This window comes from Cupressus sempervirens, chromosome 11 (assembly GCF_028749045.1).
Source record: "Cupressus sempervirens isolate cs-2001-9-10 chromosome 11, ASM2874904v1, whole genome shotgun sequence".
NCBI classification, from domain to species: domain Eukaryota; kingdom Viridiplantae; phylum Streptophyta; class Pinopsida; order Cupressales; family Cupressaceae; genus Cupressus; species Cupressus sempervirens.
Window position 1 is genome coordinate 392,682,093 of NC_143128.1, and position 12,103 is coordinate 392,694,195.

At 37.5% G+C, this 12,103-nt stretch overlaps 1 protein-coding gene across 1 annotated transcript in view; it reads right to left on the reverse strand.

Annotated features, from left to right (window-relative positions):
* LOC149529672 (NAD(P)-binding Rossmann-fold superfamily protein) overlaps window positions 1–12,103 on the reverse strand; it is a 160,825-nt gene that overhangs the window by 118,434 nt on the left and 30,288 nt on the right. The window contains exon 2 of the mRNA XM_089810478.1: window positions 2,181–2,333. Coding sequence (XP_089666604.1) covers window positions 2,181–2,333 — 153 coding nt within the window. The remainder of the gene's footprint in view (window positions 1–2,180; window positions 2,334–12,103) is intronic.

A 12,103-nucleotide genomic window follows, 5' to 3' on the forward strand; every position in this document is an offset into this window, starting at 1 on the left:
GTGTTGGTATCAAAGATAGGTATTATACCTATTTGGCCAACTTATTAAGGAGAGATATATGTGTTGGTATCAGAAATAGGTATCATACCTATTTGGCCAAGCACCAAGATATGTTGATATGTACGGGTGCTCCCTCCCATCAACATACTTAAGGAAATATAATGGTAGAATATTCTAATGGTGTCAACATATGCATATGTGAACCTTAAAGGGTGCACTCTAGAAAAGACGGTTGAATAACTAAGGGTTAGGTAACCCGATCTAGAGATGTATTTAAGGTTGGGTTAGGATAGAGGGTAGAATAGTAAAATATATTTTATTATTGTATAAACTCTAACATTGGTTTTACAGGAATGAATGTCCTATTTAGTGGGGACATTAAAATAGGCAGGGAATAAAAGCAAGGCATCAGGCATAGTGTGAAAGAAGGTATAAAGCTAAAGGAAAGTATTTGAAACTACAATCAGAATTCTGATCAGAACTACATAATATTTCAATTGTAACTAATTGAATAATTAAGAAACAGTGACCCAAGGATATGACAAAAACAAGAAGGATTAACAGCAAAGATGATGTCAGCTACATCATTTCCATATTCATTCAACCATCAGAAATTGCAGAGTTCATCAGATTGCACATAGAGTAAATACATATAAGATCAATTCACTTCATATCTATTTAATCGTGCATTCTGAGATAGCAGTGTTCTTGATAAGAGCATTCATTCTCTGAAGTATTGTAATGTATATATTGCCCTTTGAAATATTATCAGTATCTATTCATTATCAATTACATAACTCTGCAAGTGTAATCTGACATTGCAAATTTTTAGTCATAAGAGAGAATTCTAGTTAATTGTCCCAAATTTTCAAGCAAACCAGAAAAGGGACCTTAGAACAATGGGGTATTTAATATCAAGTTTGCTGTTTTCCAGAACGAGTAGCTGCCTGAAGAAATCAGACAAGAACAGATATCTGCTTCTAATTCTGTCAGATGACTGTTGCATGATATTACTTCTGTCCTTCTGTGTCCACGTAGTTCTGTATCCTCGTAACAATGTTTATCCTTCCTGGTATTCTTTTGAAATCATTTATGCAACATAAATGTTAGCTAGATTGATGGGGACATCACCACATATTTGACACTAGAAAACATTTTTTAATTTAAACCACTTCAACCACTAAAAAACTGTGATTCCCTCACAAACAAGTAAATTCAAGGCACGCAGTGACCATTGCTTAGTGACATATCATTTTCGAGTCGCAAAGCTTGATCTCAGTTAAATAAAAAATTGACAACATGCAAGGTAAAAGACCATTACCTATGGGCCTTCCACTAAGTAGTTGTTTAATTAAATGCTTTTCATTTCAATCTTCATTCTTATCTTCCCATCCTCAATTACATATTAGTTAGGTCAAGTTGTACAAGTTATCTCACTTGGAAGAGGATATTTCTATCATTTGGTATCATGCTACCAGTTACATATTTCTCAACCACTGTTGATTGTGGAAACATGGATAAATGCTTAAACTTGCACCAATGGAAACAAGCAAACCGCATAGAACCTGGTTGGCCACAAAGTGGTTATCCAGCATTATTTTGCAGAAAAGTTTCCATACCTATTTTTATAAAATTTGCACATAGCATAAGAAGCAGGACCAAAACTAGCCCACTTTCATCTAGAACACAACCACAAAAGACATTGCATATCTGAGAAAGTGATGAAGACAAGATAATTTGCAATAGTTAGTGAATTTAAGCAAATTGTCATCCTAGATGCTTTTAGTCTGCTGTTGACCTCATGGCATCTTTTAGGCACTCTGCTTATATCGGAGAAACTCAATTTTCAACAAGGTTAGGATCAAGAGATAGATACACTTTGTTCCTAAATATAATCAAATGTTTTGGTAATAAGAGATCTTTCATATAGCACAATTTGCATTTTATGGAAACTTTCTGATTAACTAGTATCTAGGATACTACAAATCTAGGGCGTGCACTTATTATTTACATTTAGCTTAATGACTTATTGTATCCTATCATGGTTGCAAATTTATAGTTCCTTTTCTTTGGATTAAACACACTTGGACACACTAAACATTTGTACCACACTGCATGAACAATTCAATTCAGTCATTCAAGTCGAACTAAGAGTTAAATGGAGTGAAAGCAAAACGTACATCAATGCTGCTCTCATCTGTTACATCTAACTGTAGAAGAGTAAGTCGTTCTGTGTGCTGCTTTTTTAAATCTAGAAGGCTTTCAGCACCATTAGGATTCCGGCAAGTTGCAATTACATGGCCCTTTACATAATTGTTCAGCAGTTGTCGGACCTGACACACAACGCTTTATATTTAGATAATATGACAAAAATTTAAATACAAATTCTGTGTAAAAAAATTGCTAGGGGAATAAACTAGAGCAAACCTCATAAACATAAGTTTGATTTTGAACCAGATTAATTTACCTTGTAAGCTCGTGCAAGTAAAAAAAAAAACAGAATGAAAAAAAAATGATTACGGTCCAGAACCAGGAAAAACAAATAAAAACACAAAGTAAACATATAATTCACAATTTCTTGGAGTTTTTTGTACATTGTACCCTACAATTTATGGCATCAACAATATATCAATACACGCATCTATCATTCAAGAGCATGGGAAAGAAATTTACCTGAATGAGAATGGAACATACAATGAATGACTGATTAAATAATTAAAAGAACATTTGAAATCTCATGCCACTTTTATGATAGGTAACATATCATATCCAGAAATTGTTTTACATAGCAGTTAATGGCATGCTTTTCTAATGTTACGAACCAATTGTTAACACTGTCCATGTCTATTATCCTCCTTTATGTTAGGAAAATGTGTCTCAACCTTGAATTTACATGCAGTCACTATTTCTATGAAGTTGTTTGCTTGAGCACAAATTTTCCCTAGTCTCTCCCCAAAGGTTCACTTGGCTAAACAAGCACACTTTTTCTTCCAAGATTGTGTCTAGTTTTGCAGATATTAAAGTTGCCATTTTTGGAAATTGCTGAACAATTTGTTGAGTTCAATTTTGGAGGCTTTTGAGGCTCCAGAACAGGCCAAATGAGGTTAAATGGCGTACTGGTTTACAAGGTAATAGAGCACGTTGTGAGCTTTCAAGCGCTTCAAATGGTTCATCGCTCCGACACACTATTTGAAAGTTGTCGCCACTTGAATTCAGGTCTCTTGAAATAGGAAACGTAAAAATGTGTAAAACACATAAATGAGTTGTAAAACAGAGTTACATGTGTTGGTGTATTTATTGACACATCGTAGGACATCATTGATCGGTGTTTCCTATGTTGAGCACATAAATGAGTTGTAAACGAGAGTTACATGTGTTGATGTGTATATTGACACATCATAGAGCATTGTTGATTGGAGAAAAGATAGGCACCACTTTATAAGTGATTCTTAGCCCATGGTTTTGTAATACCACTTCATGATTTCTTGTATCATATCTCCTATATAATACATGTGTGAGATGGAGGGTGTGTATAAGAGTCTTACAGCTATTCAGATACGTTCAGATCTCTTGTTGGTGATAATTCTAAAATTAGCTTTCTCTGCAAGTATATTGTAATCTGTCATTGATTTCTATCTGCAAGTATATTATAATCTGTCATTGTTTTCTAAATATTATATTGGGCGGCTTTTGAGTGTGAGGCTTTTCTCCCAAAAGGGTTTTCCCTAGATAAATTGTTGTGTTGTGATATGCATGTAATTTTCTGTTATTTCTATAAAATGTCCGTAACTATTATAAAGATTTGTGAAAAAATTTATATCACCATTTCCTCAAGGTTAGCAAATGAAGTTATTCTGCTAATCAAGTTCCTTACACTTTAATCATCTAAATAGTTAAAACTACTGTAGTGCCCTTCCAACCCTGTTGCGGCAAGAAGTTATTATAGTTCTGAGCCAATGCTTGGATGTGGAATGACATATATTTGATATTGAATGCTAATCGGTGTTGTTAGAAACATGTGTTAGATTTAAGTGGATGACTATTATGTTTTATATATTAGCAGCAGCAAAACAAGAGAGGTGCCCCATAGTACAACGAAACAAAAGGGTTATAAGCAGATAGCTATTAACGGCACATTAATAACAAATAGACAACAACCTAAATTTACCTCTATCAAAAACAACCCAACATCTATAAAAATATAACCAGATAGCAATATCAAGATTACTATCTGAGTTATGATATGTAATAAAAGTATTCAACTAACCAAGCAGGGCTATACCACCACAATATTTTCACAGTATAAAACCTAGCAAAATAAAGATTTAAATTAAGGCCAAGCAGGCCAATCATAGTCCAAAAAGCCACAGAGCCACTAGACATTGGGATCTCTTCTCATTAGGGATCTTAGCCAGCAACACCCTGGCCAATCTTCAATTAGGAACTTAAAAATTCTTTTAATCCTCTTCCTCTTCTAACTTCCCAGCATTCACCTTCTCTTACAAAAGGCAAAGAGTAATTGTTGAGCTGTGCATGATCCTGAGGGTCAAGCAGCTGACCTCCTACAATCTGTTATCAATACTAGCAACCTTTGTCTTCAAATTCTGCAGAGCCTCATTTATAAGTGTGATGTCAATTTTAAACTTCCCAACCAGGCCACCGAGAACAATAATATTTTCTTTCACAGGTTGAGGAGAGGGAGGAGCCAATTTTACCTCGACAATGGGGTTAGGGATAAAGGTAACATTATTCAAACTCTGACATGAGCGGAGGAACGAGTCAAAGTTCCCCTCCTCATTACTTTAAGAATCCTCTAATTCCTAAGAGCTTGGATCAGCTGTGCATTTATTTCCCTTTCCCAAGACTGGACAGTGATTTTGGTCGAGCATCAAGGAGTAAAAATTCTTTTAATCCTCTTCCTCTTCTAACTTCCCAGCATTCACCTTCTCTTACAAAAGGCAAAGAGTAATTGTTGAGCTGTGCACGATCTTGAGGGTCAAGCAGCTGACCTCCTACAATCTGTTATCAATACTAGCAACCTTTGTCTTCAAATTCTGCAGAGCCTCATTTATACCTGTGATGTCAGTTTTTAACTTCCCAACCAGGCCACCGAGAACAATAATATTTTCTTTCACAGGTTGAGGAGAGGGAGGAGCCAATTTTACATCCACAATGGGGTTAGGGATAAGGGTAACATTATTCAAACTCTAAGAGACATGAGCGGAGGAACGAGTATTGTCAAAATTCCCCTCCTCATTACTTTAAGAATCCTCTAATTCTTAAGAGCTTGGATCAGCTGTGCATTTATTTCCCTTTCCCGAGACTGGACAGCGATTTTGGTTGAGCATCAGGGAGGACCAGTCTGCTCCATGATCTCTACATCAGAATCCCCCTGATAATTGAATTTAGCCTTTTTGGTCAACTTGTTCTCCAGGTTAAGGTCACTAGGTTTCTTCTTTTTGGACACATCTACAGACTTAGTAGGAGAAGTAACCTAAGGGCTATGTAACACTTTACGACCTGGGTTTTTAAGACAATGCTTCCTACTAGACCCAAAGGTGGGTAACTTTAGGAAGGGTAGGGGCAACTGAGAGCGGGGAAGGAACTGCAAAGGTATATCAAGACCTTCCGAAGGATAGCATAATCTTTCACACTACTTTTAGCTTCAGCAATTTCTATAACATTTATCCCCAAAGAATTGAGTAGAAAGAAGGGAATGGAAATAAGATCATAATTACAAAGGTGATTCAAAAATAACAAATGGTAGTAGTAAAACACTCTAAACCGACCTTCCAAAAATATTTCATTATAACAACACACACCTAAAGCTAGGGATCCTAAAGCTTCTTGCGGGTTGAAACTCCCACAACGCTTGACCGGATGTTCATTGGGTCAAAAGATCTGGTTCAAGATGGCAACGTTATGGCATCCCACTAGTTTTTTTCCATTTTCTTCCTTCTATAGAAAGACTCATAGCTTTCCCAATAACCTCCTCATAAACTTCAAAGGAAATACCTCCACAAAAACTCAAGGTTCGTTCTAGGAAATAACAAGTTGATAAGACAAATTCTCACCGAAGTTGATCATATTTCTCACAAATGGAACAATCCCTCCCTCCTTACAAACCAACCACACAGTAGGGTCATTCTGTAAGTATCATCAAATTGTCAAGCTCAACGTGAACCTTGTCACCACCCATGCCGTTCAATAGAGAAATATCCAAGTCAAAAAACCAAAGTACAATAAGTCTCAAAAAACAAACGTCTAGATAGATAGGCTCAACTTCTCGTAATAAGAGGTGAATATCTTCATTATTACAATAAATGCCCACACACTTCAAACCATTTGGAGTCTCGTTTGTCACATGCAAAGAGCCCATGATTTCTAAGCCAAAAATGGTCGAAATGGCAATTATGCTATCCTCAAATCCAAGGACTTATGTTAGCCATATAAGGCTATTATTATTGCAAGTTTCAACATTCATATTATGATGCCAATTTGAGTTATGAAAGAACCGTCTCATATCGCAAGGGGTATGAAGGAACTGCAGCATCGAAAGGTACTGGCCATGTCATCATTTCTCATCCAATTGTCCATGAATCATGACTGTCAAATTCAAATGTAAACAAGAGGTAATGTTCAAATTGTAAGAATTTGCCTTAGGGCAAAATCACCCAAGATCAAGGAACTCAAGCACAAGCACAAAATAGACCAAAAGAGTATGATCAAAATAACAATATGATATTCTATTGATGTAATGTCATGTACATACACACTAGGAGGGACTGAATATAAAGGCCTCTAGAATGCTTCTAGAATGTCTAGGAGTCAGCACACTGATAAGTCTAACAACCAAGCACATGTCCACTAGGAGTGGATTATCCTCCATTAAGCACAGGAGTAAATGAGATGATGAGCGGATAAGCCTACAAAGGTGTAGCACGCAAAATTATGTTGTAGACACCATGTGCTTAATTAAGAGTGCGAATAACTGTGTTGACCACATGACAACTTAGTTAATTATGCAAACTCCAATGTTGTAAACTAATAAATAATAAAATAATGCATTGACCTAAGTAAACTTAAGTAAAGTGTAATAAGCAAACACTTATTTACACCAACACCCCCCATTAAGTGCAACTTAGGGGAATGCACTTAAGCTTACAAAAGCTAGGATGAAAATGCAAGATGGGTCCCGGCTACTAGTGTTAGGTACCCATGTACAAGATGCAATGAAATCTCTCATAAAGTGGAGAAAGAGGGAAAACCTCATGGGAAAAACCCTCCCCCAAAAAGAGATATGAAAAAACAAGATGCATGGATGGATGGAGTAATCAAGACCCCCCCATTACAACATAAATCAAGTATATACAATAGATAAGTATGAGAAGGACAAAACCCCAAAAGATGAAAAGGTCCCCCCCACAAGAGAGAAGAAGAAAAAGGAATGAGACAAGGTAGTCCCCCCCCCCCCCAAATGTAGAATGTTGATCAGTAATAGCTCCTCCAATGTAGAAGTTGATCCATGACTGCTGAAAAATGTTCCTCCCTTTGGGAAGAAACAATATCATAGGTATATATGAGATGCTTCCCCAATGTGTAGAAAGATTCCCAAAGATGAATGGTGTCTCTGAAACCTGCTCAGTTGTACCTATGTCGATATTGACTGGTGCCCCTTCCAATACTGCTGAAAAAAACAATGTTGGATCTAGCAAGGACAAATGTAGAACATATTCCAAAGCACCAACTGTCTCCTCAAATGATAAAGAGACCTCCTACAACTATTGTACATAAGGATCCATAATCATATACACCTGGAAAGACCGATCATGTAGAGAATGAACAAGAGGGTTAGAGTGGGCCCTCGCAACAACTGAAGAAGGATCTTCTTCATCAAAGAGAAGATGTATATCATCAATAATGTCTCTCAAATCTGCTATGTGTGACTCCACAAACAAACCTAAAATGTCTACCAATAAGTCATCCCCTGATGCTGGAACTGAAAGACAAGGTGGACTGGACTATGCTGGATTACATGGACCTATCACTATAGCAATGTATGCATGTGGAATGTGTTGATACTGTGACCTTTGTCTGCATCTGTCAATAGGATCCCACATATCTGAATCTGTTGATCACTATTACTGCTGTCACTATCAGTTTCCACTGTGTATGAAGTGCGGAGAGGATTAGAGGATAAGCTAGGTGAACTTTCCTCAAAGTGAACATTCCTCTCTATGAAGATCTCATGAGTCTTAGGATCCATAAGTCTATATGCCTTAACACTATCTTCATATCCAATGACAGTACAAGGCCTTGGTGGTGGTACCTTGCATTCCCTGGAAGATATGTGTGCCCATGCTGGACAACCAAAGACTCTGAAGTGTTTCACAATTGGTTTTCTTCCGCACCATGCCTCAAAAGGAGTCTTTCCATCTAAGGCATTATGAGAAGACCTATTTAGAATGTGATTGGCACTGCTTGTAGCTTCGACTTCAAGTGATGGATCAAGAGACTTAGCTTGAATCATGCAACTTGCCATAGACTCAAGAGTTCTAATCCTAATTGCTGCAACATTTGTCTTTTGTGGACTAAATGCTACTGGATTCTGAAGATCAATACCCTCAAGTTCACAAAAGTCTCTAAGTCTTGAGTTCACATATCTACTTTCATTGTCCATGCGAAGAACCTTGATGGCTTTCCTTGATTGCTTTTCAACATGACTCTTGAAGGCTAGAAACTTATCAAACACTTCATTCTTGTGATCAAGAAAGTAGACCCATGTGTAGCGTGAAAAGTCATCAATGAAAGTGAGGATGTAGCAACCCTTGCTAACTGATGTTACTGCAAAAGGTCTTGCTAGAACTATGTGAACCAACTCAAGAACAACTGACGCTCTTGAAGACTTCCCTTTATCAAACTTCTCCTTTAGATGCATATCCACTGAACAAGTTGAACATTCACCCTTAGAAAAGTTGATTGTGGGTAGACCTTTGACCATATTGTTTGAGCAAAGTTGATGAAGATAGTGGAAGGCAAGATGACCATACCACTCATGCCATAATTTTCTTTGTGATTGAGATTGAGTCAACAAGGCATGTAAAGGAAACTTAGGCACAAAGTGGGAGAAGGAATAAAGCCTTTTGTCATGATTGACTTTACCCACTGCAACCAATGAATCATCTTTAAGATTGCGCATCATTACTGAATCAGGAAGGAACTCAACTTTATTGCAATCTCCATAGTGAGTCATTTGGTAGATTGAAAAAAGATAAGGTTGAGAACATAGAGAACTTCTTTGAACTCTCCATTTTCCATCTCAACTTGTCATTTCCCTTCAACTTCCATTTTTGTATCATCTCCTGCAAAGATGTGAGGTACCTTAGACTGCTTCAATGAAGAAAAGTCCCTTTTTGAAGAACCCATATGATATGAGGCACCTGAGTCAAGAATCCATTTCGTTGAAGAACTTGAACAAACCAGCCATAAGTGCTTTCCCTTTTCCCTTTTAAGCGAGTGGAGTTGAATCCTTGGAGGCATTTGGCACATTGATTTTGTTCTTCCTAAGTAAGTTTTCCAACTCATTGATTCTCTTAGTCTTGAAATGATGCTCATCATGATTCGATTTCTTGCAATATGCACAAAATAGTTTATCCTTCTTATCATTGTTTCCCTTCTTGTTGGAAGAAGAATTGCCTTGCTGTAAAGAGGAAGATTATTGTGTCTCTAATTGTGATTTTTGCTTCCACTGCTTTTTCTTGTTGTTGCTAGAACTTTTTCTGTTTTGATTTGATTGGTTTTCATTGCTAGGCACCACTGCTTTGGTCTTTGATGACTTGAGAATTCCCATATCTATCAGCTTTGATTGTTCTAACATCAACATTTTTGCAAATACATCAAATGTAGGCTTAGTGAAGGCACTTCCCATGGTCAACCTGTGAGTGTTGTAACTCGAAACAAAAGATGCATACTCTGAAGGTAGTCTCTTCAAGATGTGATGAATAAACCGATCATCCTTCATGGGATTACCAAAATCTTTAAGTAGTGCTCTCAATTCATTGGCTTTGTTGATATAGTCTTGAATTGTGTCAAAATTCTTAGGATCCAATAGAAGTAGATCATCCTCAATTTGGAATCCTTTTTCCTCATCCACCTTGCCATACAACACTTCAAGTTTGTCCCAAGCACCCTTGGCTTCCTTAAAGATAGAAAAGTGGAAGAAGAGATCTCTATGAACACAACTCTAAATAATTCCTAAAGCTTGATTGTCTTTAATTTTCCAATCAGCTAGTGCTGTAGCGTCAGTGGGTTTGGTAATTATACCATCAACATATAGATTTAAACCTTTTTCCATTAATCTACTCCATACAATATCTTTCTGTGTAGTATAATTGTGTGAAGTTAGAAGTGGAATTTTAGGTGAACCCATGATGCAAAAAATTAAAAGAGCACAAGCGAGAAAGAGAGACACAAAAACACAAGAGACACCCCCCCTATTCACTCAATCAAAGAACCCCCCTCCAAAAAAATGTTGCTTTTGGCACTTTATATGTAGTGCTTTTACAATAGGCCACTTGTCAAAATATACAAAGTGGACTTCTAATTTTGTTGTTAACAACTGCCTTTTGAGGTTCAAATTTGACACTAAGCACTATAGCTCAGATGTACATCAATTTTGAAAAGTAATCAAAGCAATACAATGCAAAAAAGGACCTAATTTTGAAAGTGATATTTTCGTCCACACAACCCTATAATCTAATTGCAAATATGGAAAGTAGACGAGAAATTATACACTTTCAGAAAAAACAAAACCTAAGAATGTGTCTAGATGAACTCGTACAGAGCATTTGAAGTTGCAAAATGTAAGATTGGACAGGTACAATCGCCAAAAAACGCAATTTCTAACAAATTTGTGCACCAAAACCAAAAAAGAACAGCACCGCTAAAAAGTTCAGGAAATTCTACCAAAAATCAAACAAATTGCACTTGATTTGGAGTCCAAATGACTGAGATATGGCCTCCCAAAGTCAAACTGTCAAATCAAAACTAAATCTGGAGAGGGCTCTGAGTAGCAAACTACGAGGTTAAATTTGACAGTCAAACGACCTTCTCAACAGTGTATTCTGGTCTACAAATGACAGTCAAACGGCCGTCAAATTTAACATAGTAAAATGCTTACATCAACAAAAATCGGCCCTCCCGATGAAGTGGCAACGACATGTCCTATACGGACTGCTGACGTCACTATGTACAAACCTACGAAAAATGATGACGGAGTTGGTCCGCGTGTCAGGTACGGCAAGCTAATTGTGCACAGTATGGATCCAACGTGTCACACTAGTTGTCAAGTACGGCAAGTTCGGTCGCTGTGACGTGGATGCTGACAGGGCTGGGTGACTTTCGCAAGGGTCCACATGTCTCCACGCTAGATGTGAGTGTATTGTGATTGGCACGACGTGGAGGGGTGGTCAACATTTGCTGTAAAGTCTTTGACAGGCGTCAGATTTTGAAAGAGCGTTGCCGGTGAACTTCGACGGGCAGCAAATTTTGAAATGCTAGCGGCAGGAAACGTTAATTGGCGAAGAATTTACCTCAGCATTGGAAAGGCTTAAGACGACAGCCAGAAAGTGTGTAAGTCGTCAAGAGTGTATGTGACAGTGCTAGTGGTCGACTTTGTAAAATACGGCGCCGAAAACAATTTGTCAAGAGCTGGGACCTAAATGCCGACAAGAGTTTAATCCTACATGTATGCGGATTGGGAGTGTAGAGTTGTATAAAACACAAAACTCCGGAACTTTAAACAAAGTGGAAGCAGCCGGTATGAATGTTGCTTGTCGTGCTTGGCCGAAATGTTATGCGAGCCAACCGTGATATTTGAAGCCGGATTTGTGAAGAGACCGCCGGGATTTGTATGTTCGGCCGGTATTATGAGGAATATTCCAGATTTACAATGAATATTCCCTGGGGGGCCAGGGTTTCAGCACCCAATACCTACCAAAAAAATTCTTTGTAGGCCAAATGGCCGAAAAAAATTCGAAAAGTTGCTCCAAAAAATGCAAAAAAATTCTGACGGAAATTGCAAAGAAAATAATTTAGATCTCAA